The 18,802-nt window shown below is 41.1% G+C and overlaps 2 protein-coding genes across 2 annotated transcripts in view; both read left to right on the top strand.

Annotated features, from left to right (window-relative positions):
• The window catches only part of EGFL6 (EGF like domain multiple 6), a 40,522-nt gene extending 33,156 nt beyond the window's left edge, over positions 1-7,366 (top strand). The window contains exons 10-12 of the mRNA XM_048495205.1: positions 1,380-1,466; positions 2,645-2,910; positions 4,197-7,366. Of these exons, the coding sequence (XP_048351162.1) occupies positions 1,380-1,466; positions 2,645-2,910; positions 4,197-4,304 (461 nt within the window). The 3' untranslated portion in view covers positions 4,305-7,366. The remainder of the gene's footprint in view (positions 1-1,379; positions 1,467-2,644; positions 2,911-4,196) is intronic.
• A 6,407-nt stretch (positions 7,367-13,773) lies between these two features.
• On the top strand, positions 13,774-18,736 carry TCEANC (transcription elongation factor A N-terminal and central domain containing). Its single transcript, XM_048493899.1, has 2 exons — positions 13,774-13,852; positions 17,422-18,736. The coding sequence occupies exons 1-2, from the start codon at positions 13,816-13,818 to the stop codon at positions 18,486-18,488; spliced, it is 1,104 nt and encodes a 367-aa protein (XP_048349856.1). The 5' UTR covers positions 13,774-13,815; the 3' UTR covers positions 18,489-18,736.
• Positions 18,737-18,802: the final 66 nt, after the last annotated feature.

Raw genomic sequence — 18,802 nt, 5'->3', positions numbered from 1 at the left:
ATTGTCCTACCCCAGGCTCCACCCCCCGAGCCTGACGCCGGGCCGCCGCCCGCCTGCCTCGACCCTCCTGTCGGAGCGACGCTGTCGCCTCTCTGGAAGCGGAGTTCGCCTCCTCGCGACTTCCTAGTGGGAGTCCCCCGACTCTCTTACAATGCTAAGACTATTGGCCGGGCTGGCCTGTGCCCTTGGGCTAAGTCCATCAACTCTACTTCCACCGCCTGGATGCCCTGGCCTCCGAGCAGCAGGAACTTCGCTGCCGACTCCTAGACAATCGTGTCGCCATTGATTACTTGTTATTATTGCATCACCAAGGTTGTGAGAATGTACATAATATGTTGTTTTTTAATCTTTCTGATAATTCCCAGTTGATTCATATGAAAGTACGCGGAGCTGCAAGAAGTTGTATCTAATCTGAAGTATGATGTTTGTCTTCATTGGTGGTACGCCCTCTGGAGCTGGCTGCCGGGAGGATGGTTGAGTGCTATTGTACAGCTCTGCATTGGTTTAATTGTGTGCCTCGCTATCGGATCTTGTTTCGCTCAACGCGTGTCTAATATTGCCTGTAACGGTGTAAGAACTCCTCAATTTCCCTTGCCCCGCAGCCAAGTTCTAATGTTACACAAACAGCTCGGTCAGCTTGACCAGATGGCGGAGGAGACAAGGTCCCTTTAAATCGCCTCTTAGCATTTCGCCGGGTCCCCCCCTTTTTCTAAAATGTAAAAAAGGAGGAGATGTAGTAGTGCACTGCCGACCCAGCAGTGCCGTGGTAGAACGTTGGGACGCCAACGGACCTACGGCCTTGCTGGTCGCACCGCGACTCACTCCTCATCCCCAATGAGTCACGGGTCATGAACTGCCTGGCTCAATCACCGGGCGCAGGGACAATGGTCTTGCCCCCAGGTGAGGATTAGGCTCAGACGCTTTACGCCTTCCATCGACAGATGAGATCATGCATCACATGATGATCTCCTCGACCTCCCCGCCTCCGAACTCCCCCCGGTCCTCCCTCCTACACGCCCCCGATAGAATAACAATAAAAGGTGCCAGGAACCGGCAGACGGGAGATTCGCTAGGAACACGGACCTCCGGTCTCCCGCTGCTGGCGATCTCCACCAGATGTTATCTCCGCGTCTCGTCTCGTTCTTGCGCTGACCACGTGGGTCGACTACACAGCGTATCACAACTTTTTGTGACAGCCTTGCGCATTCTGGATTGTGTTTTCTTCAGCTATTGGAATGTTTGTTACATTTTGGATTTATTTCTAGTAAATAAATAAGTAAAGCACAACTCTAATTTTAAAAAGAAATATGCCACCCACAGCTTGCATGTAACGTAGTATCTTATATCCCCTTTTCTGAATCACAACTTTTGTTTCTCAGTGGACTGCAGCTTTGGTCAAGGGACATGTGCCTGGCAGCAAGATGCAAATGATGATTTTGACTGGAATCCTGCACATCATGATAACGGTATTTAGCTATGGCTGGGAACCAAAGATCAGAAAGAACTTCTGCTGTATAAAGGGGGAAGGAGTTGCTGATTTTCCTTTCTGTCTGTAAAGTTTGTATTACATTGAATTCTACTCCAGAGAGATATTCAAGGAACATTTTTTGTTTTAATGGTGGGCCTGTAACAAGATGGTAGGAAAGCTCCATTGTGCATTCATGCCTGCATACACGGTCCTTTTGATACTACATGCCTGAGTATTCCTCATGTATGGAACTATGACATTGGGCCAGGCACTTCAACTGAGGTAATCTCATAAGGCATAATGCCCCTCTATTTTCAGAAAATATGAATAAGGTGAAAGATGGCACTAAGATCAGAAAAAATAGGAAGGCTACGTTCTATAATATTATACTTTTGATATATTAAAGTGGCTTTAAGTGTTTTGTGCATCAGTTCTTACATTGCTCTTTGATTATCTTTATATTGGTTTGTATTTTATTCCCAATTTTTGGGGAACTATCTTTAATATAGATTACTTTGTGTATCCCTTAATAGGTCATTAATAAATTTAAAAAGTCATCTCCCCACACACACTGTGCAGCTTAGTTTATTGTGCCAGCTCTTGGCACAATAAACTAATTGGGCCTGTGTGTGGGAGCGACCCTGCTCATCAGAAGGACACTGCTTGAGAAGTGCAATATGTTTGGTGGATCTGAGCCAGGGAACCAATTTTTTAAAAGAAAACATTTAAGTTGATGAGTATATAGACCTATAAAAGCTCATCTACACATTATGCACAAAGAGTGGTAAACCAAGAAGTAGAATCCGAAAGTATACAACTTCAGACAACCTGGGTGCGTGTGAATTTTGTAAGCTTCCCATATGTATATATAAAATCATATATCACTACACAGTGGGGTTTTTTTTATTTGTGGAAGTATTACAAAAATACAATGTCCCATTAAAAAACAAGGCAATGTAAGAAAAAGCTGTGTTATATGGGAGCATATCAGAAATGATCCCATTTAATTTAGACTTCAACAACATGGAAAAATATTTCTACTCTAGTGTATGGCCTCAGGCCTTTTATTCTTTTTTGTCTCAATTTCTCTTAAAAACAACACTATTTCATAGAAATGTTGTAACCCACTTTAAAAGGTATAATTATTTCTTTCTGAATGATCATATTTATTTCTAGGTGACGGATATTACATGGCAGTTCCCACCTTTACAGGGCACAAAAAGAATGTTGGTCGTTTGAAACTTCTCCTTACAGACCTCAAGCCAAAGGGCATCTACTGTCTCATTTTTAGTTATCGACTTGCAGGAGACAGAGTGGGAAAACTACGAGTAATAGTAGGCAATGATAGCCATACTCCTTCCTGGGAACAGAGCATGGCAGATGATGAACACTGGAAGACTGGACAGATTGAAGTATTTGTGGGGGCTGAATCATCCATGAACGTAAGTTAAAGACTAAGAGATAATGTGTAACTGTTTATAATCATGCTGACTACTGGTTTGGATTGTCTTTGCTGGTGCATAATAAGGGTCAGGGCGTGCTCTTGAAGCACCCGGTGTGGCAACCTTGCTAGGAAATAAGTAGATCTGGAATGGGAGTCAATTTAAAAACTATGAGAACAATCCTAACTATTCCTACTTTGAAGCAAGTCCCATTTTCTTCTATGGGTCTTACTCCTGGGATGTGTTCTTTCAACTGCAACCTTGTATGCAGTGGCATAGCGCCTAGGGGGCGGGGGAGTGCGTGACGTACTTGGGACGCGGTGGTGTGGGGGCGTGGCAGAGGTGAGGTAGGAGGGTTCCAGAGCGAGCAGGCAGGGGGCGTGGCAGGGGCACAGGGTGCACATGTGCCCTGGGTACTGTTCCCCCTCTTTACGGCTTTGCTTGTGTGCCACTTCAAGTTTCAAGGAAGAAAGATGGGATCTCAATATAAGAAACATATTAAATAAATAAGTAATGGTCTCAAAGCTTGGAGAACATTGTCTTCCTGAAAATTCAGCATAATTTAATTCGGTTGTAATGTATTTGCTGAACAGGATATTGTGGTATGGGAGCTGGGGGGTATATTTTATGTTTTAAATTGTTTCACTCTTGGTTACGGTTTTAAGGGTGTCATAATGTACTGTATATGTTTCTATTGGTACATTGTTGGAAGCTGCTCTGAGCCTGTTTTGTCAGGAATAGCAGGATAAAAGTTGAATAAATAAATTAAGAAGGTAATCTCCTATGCAAGCCCTGGGTCATTACTGACCCATTGGGTGACATCTCATCATTACATTTATTAGGCAGACTTTGTTTATGGAGTTCGTTTGCCATTTCTTTCCACAATTATCTACACTTTGCCCCCAGTAAGCTGGATACTCAGTTTGCTGACCTCAAAAGGATGGAAGGCTGAATCAACCTTGAGCAGACTGCCTGAACCAACTTGATTGGGATTGAATTTAGCTCATGAGCAGAGCTTGGACTGCATTACTGCAGCTCACTACTCTCCGCTACAGGGAAGAGGCATTAAAGTGGCATAAACATTTACCCTGATGTTAGGCTCAGTGTTGAGAGAGCTTGTGTAAATGAAATTAAACCCATTTCACCCTAAACAAGAAAGTATCATGAAGATGAACTTGTGTATATGCACATTATGACAATAATGAGTTTTCTCTCTTCTGAGCTTCCAGTAACAATTCAGGCTAAGCGGATCTTCATCAGTGTGTTTTTTTCTTCCCCTATACCAGATCACTTTTGAAGCAGAACATGGAAAAGGTAAAACTGGAGAAATTGGAGTGGACACTGTTATACTGGTTTCTGGCCTGTGCCCTGAAGACCACTTATCTGATATCTGAGTTTGTTGACACTAATGACTATAGTATTTACTGTACTAGTACAAGTTTTTATAACATTGTGACCGAAATACAGTGAAAATCTGAACATCACATTGTGAACTTGAATACAGGCAACAAGCTGAAGTATCTAAAATGTCTGTCTTTAGGTAACTCAGTGGTGTATAAGCTATACTAAACTTTGTTTTATGTGTAGCTCTACTATATGGGTAGGGTCTATGTGAAAAATATTGGTTTAGCTCTTCTGCAATGAGTACTTTATTTTGTATAAAATTATCTTATGTAAGATTCCTGTTGTATGTTCCCTAATATTCCCTTGCACAGTGTGAAACATTGTCTAAAAATAAGTAGTCATCTCTGACATTTGCAGCTGCAACACTTGACACTATAGATACACTGGTATCTGCCATGCCCCCAAATCCTTCTTTATACTTTACATATCAGAAAGCTGCAGCCATCTGCCTGATGAGTGTTCCCCCCACCTTTCATCCATCAACCACAGCAAATACTAATGTCACTTAAATATTGAAGTGACCTTAATAAAGCAATAATATTGACAATCTTGGACATTGGTTCTGCATGAGAGTTTCATTTTGAAGCTTTGTAATTCTAAAAGAAATATAACAAATAAGAAATATAATATTCTATGTAAAATATAAAATTCTAAAATAAATATATGAAAGTCTAGTTATAGAACATGCTACTGTCAATCAAGAAGGGAAGGAGGACACATATTTCTACATAGGTAAAGCACTAATCAGGAGAATGTTTTGCTTCCCAAATACTTAGATTTGGGTGATAGAAGTGGTGTCACAAAAACATAGGACCAAAAATCCTCATACTAAAAACAGAAGGATGGCTGTGATCCAAGTTGCTCAGGACACATGGAACTTCGCCACCTGTAACAAATGAAACAGTGGGCTCATGTGAACCACTTCCCCTTTCTGTAGCTGCCTATAAGTAGGGTCACAGAAGATTGTCCTACCTCAGTAGTTGCAAACATAAGGAATTGTGGATGAGCAAGGGTCTTCCTGTTCATTTTAATGTGCACATTCCTATTGTGTCCCCAATGCTCACCCAATCAATGCACTGAAAGGAATATTACATGCTTTCTGGGAGTTTTGCTTGAACTTCAGAATGCTCATAGAGCTTTGGATGAGGATCACTGGTGTTTTCATGGCACAACAATATTGCTGTAGGACCAAAAAAATCAAATTTGTAGGACCAAAAAATCAATTTGAAATCAAATTAAATGGGCCAAAGCAAACATGACTTTGTGTTAAATTCTAGCCATCTGAGAAAATGATGACAACTTTCATCCTCTTTCTGCAGCTTATTCATTAAATGAACAATATTCATTTGGGGGATAACATTTGAGGTGTGTAAAATTCTCAAAATGTTCTGTTCCATAATAAAAACCTTTCACGCCGTTAAGGAAGTAATAATTTCCTTTTTGAAATTATATATTTTGGATAAGTATTATAGCTAATAAAATAAGTGAAAAGCACATTGGAGTTAAATTAAGTTATCTTGGGTTATAAATATTGTTCCTGGAACTTATCCAAGTGTGTGCTATAAAGATTTAGAATCACCTTTAAATAATTACTGTAAAATCTGATGACAGATTTGCAGTTAAAGAAAGAAAATGTTTCTTGATGAGGTCTAAATTTGTACAAGGCATTAATTAGGTTCTTAAACAACTTCCAGACCTCAACAAAAACATTCCTTTCTATGTATTTCTGTAACTTGTACATCTGCGGGTTTATCTGTCTGCTTTTAATTAAAATTAGGTTTATATTTTACCAATAAGGCCAAAAGATTTGTTATGTTTTATAACAAAAAGCTAGATCTATGCAACTTGAGCTAGTTCTTCAGATACACTGTAAACATTTGTATATTTGTATATACACACACAAAATTGTTTATTGCCTCTTTTCTTCTTATGCCTATTAAGGGTGTAATCCTAAAAAGAGTTCCACCCTCCTAAACTGTTAAACAATTGGCTTAGAAGAGAGTCATTCTGATTAGAATTGTAGTACTATTGCCCAATCCAAAGGGGCAGGGAAAGTAGAGTGGCCGCTGTGGATGGTGCTGCTGAGCTGCCTCCAAAGAAACTATCAGGAGCACGGACTCCGAAGGAGAAGGAGAAACTCCGTTCCACAGTGGAAAATGACTTAAAACACCTTTTCTGGTCGTGTGAGTCAGCACTGCTGAAGGGGAATGTTTCTGGGCCCAAAGTCCATTGGAAGCCAACTAAAGTTGGGTCTGCCCCCAGGAATGCCTCCTTACATGCTGGTGCAGGCATTTATGGTGGCAGCTAGCCACCACAAGAACGAGTTTTTGGGTTAGGGCGCCGACATCCCTGCCAGTTTGCACAGCGCTGGTGGCATGGATATCAGCGCAATTCTTCCGCCACTTCCAATGTGGCTTCAGCCCCCCCTGTGGATTGCACAGTTAGTCTTTATACCTTGCTTTTCAAATTATAGTCTCAATAGTGCCAACGTGGATGTAACACTCCCAAATTATTAATCATGGTAAACAGATTAGCAGTGGGTCATGGTGTCATGAGCTCCCTTTCCATCAACTAAAACTCTAATGAATCTATCCTCCTGCTGGGCTTAACTATAGTGTAGATAACCGTCCTTATATTAATCATTAAGTTAAAAAAATTACGTCAGTCTGTGAAGGGCTAGGTTAGAACTTTGTATGCATATAGACTTATTGTTAATATTGTTTGCAGAGAGGTGGGGGTGTAGAGCAGCAAAAACTCTACTTCCTCTATCTGCAGACTAAGATGGTTGTACCTGTTGTGAGGCCAAATGGTTAGAATGAAGCAGAGGTTTTTTTGAAACAAGGGTTTGATAACCAGCTAAATTGTACTTTAATTGTATTCCTGCATTGTACTTTAAAAGTTCTCTCCTTCCAATTGTTAGCACTGTATGTATAAGGAAGAGCAACCTTTTATACTATAACTTTGGACACATTGCTGTAGGTCAGGGAATTAAAGTTCAGTAATATAAAAAATCTGAATAGGAAGACCAGTCCTGTTCGGGTAGATGGTGTCATTTTGTTTTCAGCTTGATTTGCCCAACCTTTGAGTTCATTAACAATTTTTTTATGAAAGCAAGTCCAAAATAGAGAAATTCTGCCAATTTCACATTTGCCATCCTGTTGTAATCAAGGACCATTTTGAGTTCACAAGGGAGTTGGAGGCAACAAATCATTGTACTTTTCTCCTGGCGATTTATTTTTCTTCTGACTGTGAGACAAACAGATGTTTCATCTGGCTAATGTCTGCTGGATTTGGGAAACAGATAATTCTGCTAAGAAATTGTATCCTCTCTTACTGTGTCCTCTTCCAGGGAGGGATTAAATTTGGACAATGGAGAGAACAGGCTCCAAGGATATTTTGATACGGAAGGCTTTATAATCAGTTTGGGAAAATATGCCACAATAATTTCCACACCTGCTTTTGCTTTCTAATGATATTTACTTCATACAACTTTAGCCCAAAAGATTCTCGTGTATATCAGCGAGTAAGTCTGCAAGCCCATATGTTTGATCAATTTGTATGTTCCAGAAAAATTATTTTCTGCAATTGGGCTTCTTCAAGGAAAATATTTCTAGGATTACATTTAACCCTGGTGGCAAAGTTATTACACAAGTGAAAAAAGAGTCAAAACTTTTTACTGGAGGAGAATGTCATAAACTAATGACATTTCGTTTTCAAGCAAGTTACCATAACATTTGGTGGCAATGGTCTAGCTCATAGGTGTCAAACTCGCGGCCCTCCAGATGTTATGGACTACAGTTCCCATCATCCCCTGCCTGCATCACATTGGCAGGGGAAGATGGGAACTGTAGTCCATAACATCTGGAGGGCCGCGAGTTTGACACCTATGGTCTAGCTGAACAGAAGGCACATTGCAGTGTACCCATGAATTGTGGGTATGTTTCATTTCATCCCACTATGGATGACACAGCACACTGAACATGGAGTCAAAGAAAATCTGACATGCTATGAGCATCACAATTCTCTTGAGTACTACAGAGTAGTAAAATATTATATGGCATGCAGTACATTCCTAAGCAAAGTTCCACCTTTTAAAGCCCATTTCCTTCAATGGATGTTGAAGGGTTTAACTACACTTAGGGTTTCACTGCATTATACAACCCTGACAAGTTGTTCATGTTGTTGTTTTTTTGGGGGGGGGGGGCTGTCTCCAAGCTGTAATTGTAGAGAAATAAATCCATTCAGAACTGTTTTTGAAAAACAGGTGGGGAAAGAGAGAAGGGCTCTGGGCCTCAAGACACAATTTGCTCCCAGTTAAAGACAGAGGGAGGTATTACCTCTCACCGATGCAATTTCACTAATATTCACACTTTGCAGATTAGAATGTGAAGGTTCAAACAAGCACGTTACACGACCCTCCTATGCTTTTTAGTGCTCAGCCATCAGTTCAGAAACCCAATGTAAGCATTCTTAACATTAACTTTCTGTTTTACACGGGTACTCGCCAACTGTGACAAAAAAGCTGAATTTAAGAGACACTTATGAATTAGGTCCAAGGTACATCATGAATTCGAGAGCATGGCAAGGAAATTATTTTACTACAAGCTTTGCTGAAAAAAACTTGACAGGGAAATTATTTTCTTTTCCTTAGCTTTAGTGCTCCATCTATTGTACAAAATCAGACCTTTGTGAGAACTATGGTAAGATTAATCTTACCATATTCATCATAAAACTTTGGATCCAGAGCGCTGCGCAACCAGTTCTACATACCTGAGAAAGACTTGAACTCATGTTTCTCACTTGTTGCATAATTTACCTCTTCTAAAATGCTGTGAGGTTTTATAAGCATTTTGTGCTATTTCATTGATATCTAGGTATGCCCAAAGCCTTGAGCATGCCTAAAGTAGCTCTTTGGGTCCCAGTCAGTATATCCAACGGTTTTACTTGAAAATATGGTCAGAACTATTTATGAATTTGAATTTTTTTTACTGGTGCACCAGTAAAAATAGCTACACCAGTTTTTAAAAAAACAGATTCACAGTACAATTGGTAGAATCCCACTAACAGAACTTCATTTCTCTTCTACACATTTCTCTTCCACACAGCCGGTTGATCTCCTCAAAATGCTGATCCCCAAACCATATGGTGGAACAAGTGACAGGTCTGGAGTTGAAGGGAGAAGAAATGCAGATTCTACACTTCTGCTGGCATAAGTTTCTTATGCTGGCTGAAGATGGGTTCACCTTTATTTCTAAAGAACTGGAGCAGTAATGTTGTTAATAGAACTTATGTTGAAATAGAAGTTAATCTAGGGTTCAAATGTCACTTTAAGCATCAGTTCAGAATTATCTGCAGAGTTGAAATCAGTGGGCTTAAACAGGAGTAACTCCACACAGAATATATTGTAGGTGTCCTAAGGTAAATCACCATCAACTTTCCTCCACACCTTCACTATAATTATACTGATCTACTTTACTAGGTTGTTGGGATAATGGAGATAGGATAGGCAAAGCAACTTGACCACCTGATAAGTACTATATAAATATTGTTAGTATTATTTTTAAAGTGAAACAGTAATATTCTTGATTTGACCCTTTTGCTAGGAACCTACGTGGAGAAATAGGTTAAAGTGAAAAAACAAATTGAAGATCTCATAAGCTGAAAGCATGACTTCTGCCATGCAATGAGTTTGTGGAGGAAGCTGGTGTGGACAGGAACCAACTTTACATTTCTCTGCTTGTGTTTTGACAAATCAGAGAGCCAAAAGGGGCTTCAAACACTTGTGAGAGTTACAGTGCAATCTTGTGAAGGGGGGGGGGGGCTGAATAGAGGTGTGAAGCCAGTGTGAGGCTGTTCCCATGCATTTTCCCCGTCAGCGCAGGGCCATGGTGGCAAAACCTGGAAGTCAGGGCCACCATGGAGCTGTGCTGGCATCCAACTGGACGTCCTAGGAGGCCAGAGTGTTCTCAGGGGTGAAGCCAATATTAGTCAGCTTCCACCTTGGCTTTGCAGGCAGTTATACTGCGCCTAGGGCTTTAACCCTATAAAAGGCTGCCTGGAGGTTTTTTTTAAAAAATTTCTGCCTCCCCATACTGCCAGAAAGCCCTCTGTGCGGTGCGGTAGCAGTGCCATCCCTGGCCTCTTCAGGCTGTGGATTGGGGTGCCCATCAAGCAAGACTGGCAGGTAAATTGTATGCTATATTACAAGTGGGAATTATAGATCTGTAAATAATCCACTCTGCTGAATCTCTACAAGTACTACAATGGCTAAATTACTGACAGATAAACCTTGCTTTCTGTGAGTTGCTAAACTCATTCTATGGCACATACACAGCATAAGAAATACCAGTGACAAAGTGATAAATCTGTTGAAATTCTGGAGTGCATACGATAATTATCTTCAGTAACATAATGTTGTTTGTAATGGATTTGAATTATACTTGAGATGTGTAAATGGTGTAGAAAGGGTGAAAGACTTCCCACATGATGAAACTGAATATTCATATTCTTCTAAAGCATACTGCGCATTTGTACCTATTTTGTATAGTAATTAATGAAAAAGATTTTGTGATAATAAGGGAGCTTGTGCTGATAAAATATGGTGACTTATGGAAATTATCATCACTGGATTTACTGTATCAAATGAACATATGAACAGCCTGAAGATCCACTTCCTTCAGTAGAACTTCAAAGCTCAAACTGTACTGAATTTGGAATATACATCAGCAGAGGGCGGTAGAGACTCAGTTATTCATTCTGTGTGCAAAGATCAATTTACCTTTACTGCAACAATATGGTACTTTTGATTAATTGAAATGCGTTAGAAAACCAACTGATTACTGATACTGAGATAAAAACTATTTCAACTTGTTTTGCTTTTATCATAGAAAAACACAAAGATTGCAGGTAGTTCTGCTAGTCTGTAGAAAAGAATCGAAAGCATGAATTAAGTACAATAATTTATTACGACCTACTTTGTGGAATTTTGATTGGTCTTAATGAGACTAATTACTCAATGTAATTGTTCAGAAATTCCAACTACCATACTTTCTTCTTTAAACTTAAACTAAATCTATAACCTTAAATGTACTCATACCCAACAACAATTTTAAAAAATCAGCAGCCCAAGTAGTTTCTCAACAAGTAATGGTTTCCAAGCTTGTATATGTCTGTACATTATGCTTATGAATTATTAGCTGAACCACTTTATGACTTATGTTTACATATACAGAACACTCTTTAAATCAGAGCTATGTCTCTAATGCCCTTCAGGGGAGGGCGGTATATGAGTTTAATTAGATGATGATGATGATGATGATGATGATGATGATGATGATGCACTCTGTTTTGCTCATTTAGTAGCTGAAAAATCCCTCTCCCCCATTAATGAAACATCATAAGAGTGACTGGTCAAGGGGAATATTGGAAGGACAAATATGAGTATCCCATTGGACACATATCTTTATACTGTGAGGGGATTTGCATGTCTCAGCGAAACTCAGAACAATACTGTAAGATGCCTAGAATCTGTAAAAAAAAAAAAAGCTAAACTCGTGGCAAAGTCACTCAAGGTAGAATGGTCACAGCTGAGACAGCAGACTAAGATTCACCCATCCTCTTCAGGGATCAATGGCCACATCAGCAGAAGAGAACAGATAGTTCCAATAGAGATGAGGGAAGAGGAATCCTTGAAGGGTAGCTACTAGGCAGCAGCAGTAGTGGAAGGTGACACTGGTGGAGGATCTTTCATAAACAACGGCAGTGTCACTTCAGCTATCCCTTGTTAATACTACACAGAAGGTGACAATGATAAACCACATCTGACAATCTCTTTCTATAAAAATTCTATGATTAAGACAATCCAAAACAAAAAATTAAGACAAAGTCCAAGAAAGTTGGTACAGATACTTTTAAGAAAAATCCAGCCAACGGATCTACTACATTCACCAACACTAACATTCCCACTATATAAACCATGAATCTTAAACAGCATTTATAAAATAAAAATAGAAACATTTTTCTGGCTTTACCTTTAATAAAAGGTATTAGGGAAGTTTGTTTAGCACCTGCTGCCTCCAAATTCTATATGAGTTCAGTAGCCCAGCCCCATGTTCACAGCTTGCTGGCCCTGAGGGATAGGGTATCTTGCTGCCCTCTGTAGCTTTAAATAACCTCCTCTGGAAATAGGGAATATTTGGTTTTTAAATGTTTTCTTTGAGAGAAAAAGTAGACTGGCAAATTCTAGAACAGGGGTCGGGAACCTGCGGCTCGAGAGCCGCATGCGGCTCTTCTGCCCTTGCACTGTGGCTCCATGAGCCGAGCTGCCGGCCCCATCCTTGCCCGCCCTGCAGGCAGCAGGGCGGGCGCACCAACTGCCCACGGTCGGCTGCGCTGCGCTGTGGGCTTCCCCTCTCGCCCGCCCCGTTGGAGCGGGGTGGGCGCTTTCCTGGCGGCCGGCGAGGCAGAGCCACTGGCTTCATCCTTGCCCGCCCTGCAGGCAACAGGGCGGGCGCATCCATGCGCTTCTCAGAATGAGCGGAGTAAAAGGTAAAAAAAAAACCCTATATACATAGTGTTATCTTTATTTTAAATGTCAAAAATTATTTGCGGCTCCAAGTGTTTTCTTTTCCCGTGGAAAACGGGTCGAAATGGCTCTTTGAGTGTTAAAGGTTCCCTACCCCTGACCTAGAAAGACAGCCAGATTGGTATAATGCTGTTACACAGCCTTGTGACACTTTAAAAAGACTGGGGTTGTCATTTTCCTCTTGGGAAATTCTTGGGAGATGTAGGAGTAGATTATGGAAAAAAATAAAATTTGGGGAGGGGTCTCAACAGGGTAGAATATGATCTACATCACTCTCCACAGCAGCCAACTGATCTCTGTGGTCTGGAGAAGTCTGGAAAATCCCCAGCCACAACCTTGAGATTGGCAACCTTCACACAAATGGATTGTGACCTATGCCTTACTTTGATCACATAAGGAGAAGATAGAAGTCATTGGAAAAGACAATAATGCTAGAAAGGGTTGAAGGGAGCAACAAAATAGGAATACGGATACCCAGTATTTAAACATTAGGACTTTTGGGGGTCGTCATGAGTCCGAGGCGACTTGACGGCATTCAAGACACTCATGCTTTGTCAGCCTTTGGCAAATCATCTCTGGACGTCTGTTGCCTTGAAAACCCTGCCGGGTCGCCATAAATCAGCTGGGACCTAACTGCACCCCCCCCCCCAAAAAAAAAAAAAGCCTTTCAGTCAATTTTCTGAAGAGCCACTCCCAATAAATCACCGAAACCACTACGCTGAAAGAAGAAAAAAAACCCAACCCCGCTACCATTAAAGCCTCGAACCTGCGCCATCAGTGTTTCACACAGGACTTGCCAGTAGCGCGGCTCGAACTTCTGGAAAATCAACGCGCCTGCGCCTGCGCCTGCCTCGTCATTGACAAGGAAGGCGCACACGAACCCCCCCCCCCTTTTTTTTTTCCCTGTAGGGGCGGGGATGCGACTGAAGGAAACGCCGGCCTTGCTTGGATCAGGTGAGCAAAAAAGGCAAAGCTGTGATCGGCCGGTTTTGACTTGCATCGTTTCTTGTGGGTTTTCTGCCCCCCCTTTGCTCCCACCGCAAGCTAACCGAGAGCCACTTCTGGCATGTCTCGTGTGCTGATCCCCAACACCGGTGTAAGGCCTGTCAGCTGTTAGGAATACGATTAGGTCTTGCTCCCTTTCTTTTCTGGCTGACTTGACTTATCTAGCCTTAAGGGTCCTTAAATGTTGCTTGAGGTGCAACCAGGACGGATTTCTCTCGCATTGTGGTGCAGCCACTTGACGATGCAACTGATAGAGTTTTGGGAGACTGTGGCACCCCTCCACCTGTTTTCTGTTCATCAGCACCCCCGCCCCCACCTCAGGGGTGGCTCAGGTATGAGACTCAGCCCCTTTCCACACATGCAGAATAATGCACTTTGAAGCTGGATTTTACTGTGTGAAATAGCAAAAACCCACTTGCAAACAACTGTGAAAGTGTATTGTTGAAGGTTTTCACAGCCGGATTCAACTGGTTGTTGTGAATTTTCCAGGCTGCGTGGCCGTGGTCTGGTAGATCTTGTTCTCACGTTTTGCCTGCATCTGTGGCTGGCATCTTCAGAGGTGTATCACAGAGGGAAGTCTGTTACACACTGGTATGCAGCCGAAACGTTACGAACAAGATCTACCAGACCACGGCCACACAGCCTAGAAAAGCCACAACAACCAATTGTGAAAGTGGATTGAAAGTGCATTATTCTGCAGTGGTGGGATTCAGCAGGTTCGCGCCACTTCAGCAGAACCAGTTGTTACAATGATTTTTGTAAACAACCAGTTGTTAAATTATTTGTATCCCACCACTGCTCGGGTTTGTAAAGGAGATGTATAGAAACTGCCCTCTCCTCCTGGCTGTGTGATAGTTACGGATACACCCCTTTCCACCAAAAGAACTCAGCAAATTTGAGAATTAATCTGCTACCATTTCCTGGATTTTCTTTTTGGTGGGATGCTCCACAGGGATCCTAGTGTCTGCCTTGTTATGTCCCCCTCCCCCCTCCCCAGTGCCTATGAACACTAAAAAAATATTTTTAAAGTGCCTTCTTAGTGAAAAACATCATTCTGGGCACTATTGAATGTGGTACTTTGTTAAGAGAACGTTTATATTGCATAGAAGGACTATTGGCAAAAACTTGCCCTTTTGTAGAATAGCACCTGGCATTTTTGTTCAGTTGAGGAGCCTTGTTCTGATTCTGCCATTTTAAGATTGTTGCCAACAGACCGCAGCCACACTGCCTGGAAAATCCACAACAAAGAGCAAAAACTACCAGACTACAACCACACATGTTTGGATTCGAAGCAGCAGATCCTGATGGTATCTTTCTTTGATAGGACCTTGAAATATCATGCAAGTCATTGCAATCATCCTCCCGCCCCCTGCCCTCCGCCTCCCGCCCCATGTAATACAGTAAGGTGGTTGGAAAATCCACAGCACTCAGTTAAAATACAGGGGAAAGGTAAGGAGCAAAAACTATCAGACCACGGCCCCACATCATTACAGTGCTGCCCTTCCAAATTGCTTTCAGGCTTTGGCTGATGATCGGGACATGTACTCCCTTGACTTGGCTGTGCAAACTGCCCTCTTCCATGCTTGCCTGATTTGAGGGAGGCAAATTAAGGAGAGATAAGGGAGAATTTTTTTAACAGGAACAGCTGGATGGCATGGAGGTGGAGTGACTGTCACCATAATTCAGTCAGCCCAAAGAAGCTGGAAGGTGCTGGAGATGCTTCATGCGGGCTTGAAGTTGTCTCAGCTGTGATGAATCTGCTTGAGTTTTTTTTCCTCCCCATGAGAACTGGCTGCTGCAGGTTACCAGGACCACCCTTTCCAGCCCAAGCACTGGCTGCAAGTTCCCCAGCTTCACGACCACCTCTCTTCCCTCATTGATTCTCACCTTGCAAATTGCTCTCTGTGGTTTTGGCAATAGTAGTTTGAGCAGATAAAATGCTGCCGTGTTTATAGCGCTCAGAATGATTTTTTTATGAGGACTTCACTTAAAAAAGGTTACTTAGTGGGCATAAACACTAGGGACCAGTTTTACCAGTGGAAGCGCACTACTTCACTTTCCCTGTACAACACCTAACCACATTTTGTTCCTTCTATGGAAAAGGGTATAGTAAGTTATGAGCAACGGTACTCCACATTTTTTCAAGTGTATTCCCTGATCTTTACTTGAGGATAAAGCTAAGGCGAGGACCATCACATAAACCGCTTTGGGTCTACAGTGGGCAGAAAGGCAGGATATAAATAATGAAAATAGATTAATCTGAGTGAATGAATTAGACAGGACTCTGCTTTATATTATGCTTTGGTTTGGAGGGATGTTTAAGACCTACTTGCATCCCACACTTAGAAACAGTAGCCTAGTTTTATGCATGTGGGAGAGTCTTCCTTTGATAGAGCCCAAGTACTTCCTTATTAGGTTGAAATGTATTTAAGGACAATTGACTTGGCATTTTATGGTTTTTCAAAGAACATTCTGTCATTTCTTTAGTAAACAGCTTTGTAAAGCAAAGTTGAAAATAATGCCAACAGCGGTTTATGAATTACATCCAATGGTTAACAAGAACCTTTGGGTTTCTTAGTTGTACTAGGTTTGAATCCCTATCTGTGCCATGAAAGAAATCTTAAGCCAGTCACTCTCTCAGCCTCAGGGTTGCTGGAGGAGAGGAGAATGATGTAAGCTGCCTTGGGCCTCCTCTGGAGGAAAAAGTGGGGTATAAATTATATAAATAAATACCCTAGATTCATCATGTTGCAAATCAATGTATCCCAGGAATACCATCTGTTGTTATCCACTCTGGTATCAAATCATACCTTTTCTACTCCTATTAGCAAAATGCCATGCATTTTCATTCTCTTGGGAGAGCTCTCCTTTGTACAGGCACTGCAGTTTTGGAGAGCTGCAAAATGATTTGTGCTGAAACAGCTACCATGGTACCCTGTTCCTGGTTACGTTCAGATGATGCTACAGGACAAAATTGTATCAATAAATCTAATTCTGAACGTGCCCCCAGGATGTGGATTTAAACATGAAGTGGAGTGGAGGAGTTTTGCAGGTCCCCACTTGTTTAATGCAAACCTATTCATGTTTCCTTAGAAGCAAAGAACTGTGTGCAAAGAAGAACAGATGGTAAGAGAAAGAATGAAAAATATGGGGGGCTGGTAAGAGTGAGGAAACAGTGTGGAAGGTGGGATTTCCATACTTTGTAAGTTTTGCAGGTCCTCAGTTTGTACTTGCTTAATGGCACCCTACGCATTCCCTTAGAAGCAGGCCGATGATTTCAATAGATGTTCAAATGTGCAGTTAGGTTATAATATCAAGCATTAGGAGACATACAGTACTGCAATAAATATTCTTATAGAATATTTTATGGGATACTTTGGGAAATCCCATTATGTTTTTATGGGATACTTTGAGAAATCCCATTATCTTTTTAAAAACTCTTAACTTGTACTATATACTTATTTACCTCAACACAACATTATGATGACTGTAGAAAAAATATGTTGCTTTCATTTCAGGATTTGAAATGTCTAACAAGGCAATTATTATGACTAGAGCTGCTTGTATAGAGAAACTGCTATCTGAAAAAAATTACCAAAATATTAGCAGTCATCTTGTGTACCTTGAAACTATTGATATGACTGTAAACTGCCTCCAGGAAACTGACATTGCCAAAGCTGTGTACAGAGTCCTAAAGAACTGCCCCTCTGTGGTAGTAAAAAACAAGACAAAGCATTTACTTTCGAAGTGGAAAACCCTTTACAAGAATCATCGTCAATCAGAACAAGCTACGCCTGTGTTGTCTGATCATAGACCAGAGAGTTCTGAACACTTTAAAGTGTCTCTGGAGGATGCAAACTCTTCTGACAGACTAGCTCAAAATGAAATATTAGGCACCACCAGTTCCCCACGTTGCTTGCCGTCAGAAAACCACTCGAAATATACAGGAATTACAGAGCAAAAGGATCATATGATCCAACCCATCCTTCTGGAACACACTAGGCCCATTAATGAAGCAAGTTCTCTTGAAGATCCCATGGCAACTATGAGATATAAATGCACAAAACTTCTTTATGAAGCTTTGATTGACTCTTCAGCAAGTAATGAAGATACTGAACGGCATCGTAACATAGCTAAAGACATTGAACAATGTATTTTTGAACTTTATGCTAAAAATGATAAAAAATACAAAAACTGCATCCGAAGCAAAGTCTCCAACTTAAAGAATCCTAAAAATTCTCACTTAAAACGCAGCCTTTTTGCAGGGACTCTGAATCCAAAGGCATTTGCGAATATGTCTGTGTTGGAAATGGCACCTGATGACTTAAAGCAGCTCAGAGCTTCATACACAGAATCATCCGTTCGTGAACATCAGCTCCCCCAGATTGCTAATGGTACTCATACCAACAAGATAAAATGTAGACGGTGTGAAAAATTTGATTGCTCTGTTACTGTGATTTCCAGGGGAGTCCTTTTCCTTCCTAGTTGGGTGAGAAATGCAAATGCAGATGAACAAATGATGACTTATGTAATTTGTAATGGGTGTGGAGAGCAATGGTACCACAGCGGGTGGATTTGTTTGTGATTGTGTATCTTTTAATGCTTATATCTTCAGAGGAGATAGACATACTAAGTTACCAAAATAAAATGCCTAAAAATGGTAATACTAAAAATGTTTGCAGTGAAATAAAATTATTATTGATCAATACGGAAGATGGTTACAAAACTGCTTGTCATATAGAAATCACCAGCCATAAGCTTTTGCCTATTGTTCTGTTGTGAACTTCATTGCTGCTATATCATCAAATTATAAACATAAAATATTTTCCAAAATTGAGACTGATTTTTTTCAACTTATGAATAACTTAGCCCTCTTTATAAGTCAGATGGAACTGATGG

The sequence above is a fragment of the Sphaerodactylus townsendi genome, linkage group LG04 (genome assembly GCF_021028975.2).
Source record: "Sphaerodactylus townsendi isolate TG3544 linkage group LG04, MPM_Stown_v2.3, whole genome shotgun sequence".
Taxonomy (NCBI): Eukaryota; Metazoa; Chordata; class Lepidosauria; order Squamata; family Sphaerodactylidae; genus Sphaerodactylus; species Sphaerodactylus townsendi.
This window is presented reverse-complemented; position numbering and strand designations above follow the sequence as displayed.

Coding starts and splice junctions, on each gene's coding strand:
- TCEANC (XM_048493899.1), top strand. CDS start 13,816: ATGCGACTGAAGGAAACGCCGGCCTTGCTTGGATCAG. Junction 13,853..17,421: donor GCCGGCCTTGCTTGGATCAG/GTGAGCAAAAAA, acceptor CTTTCATTTCAG/GATTTGAAATGTCTAACAAG.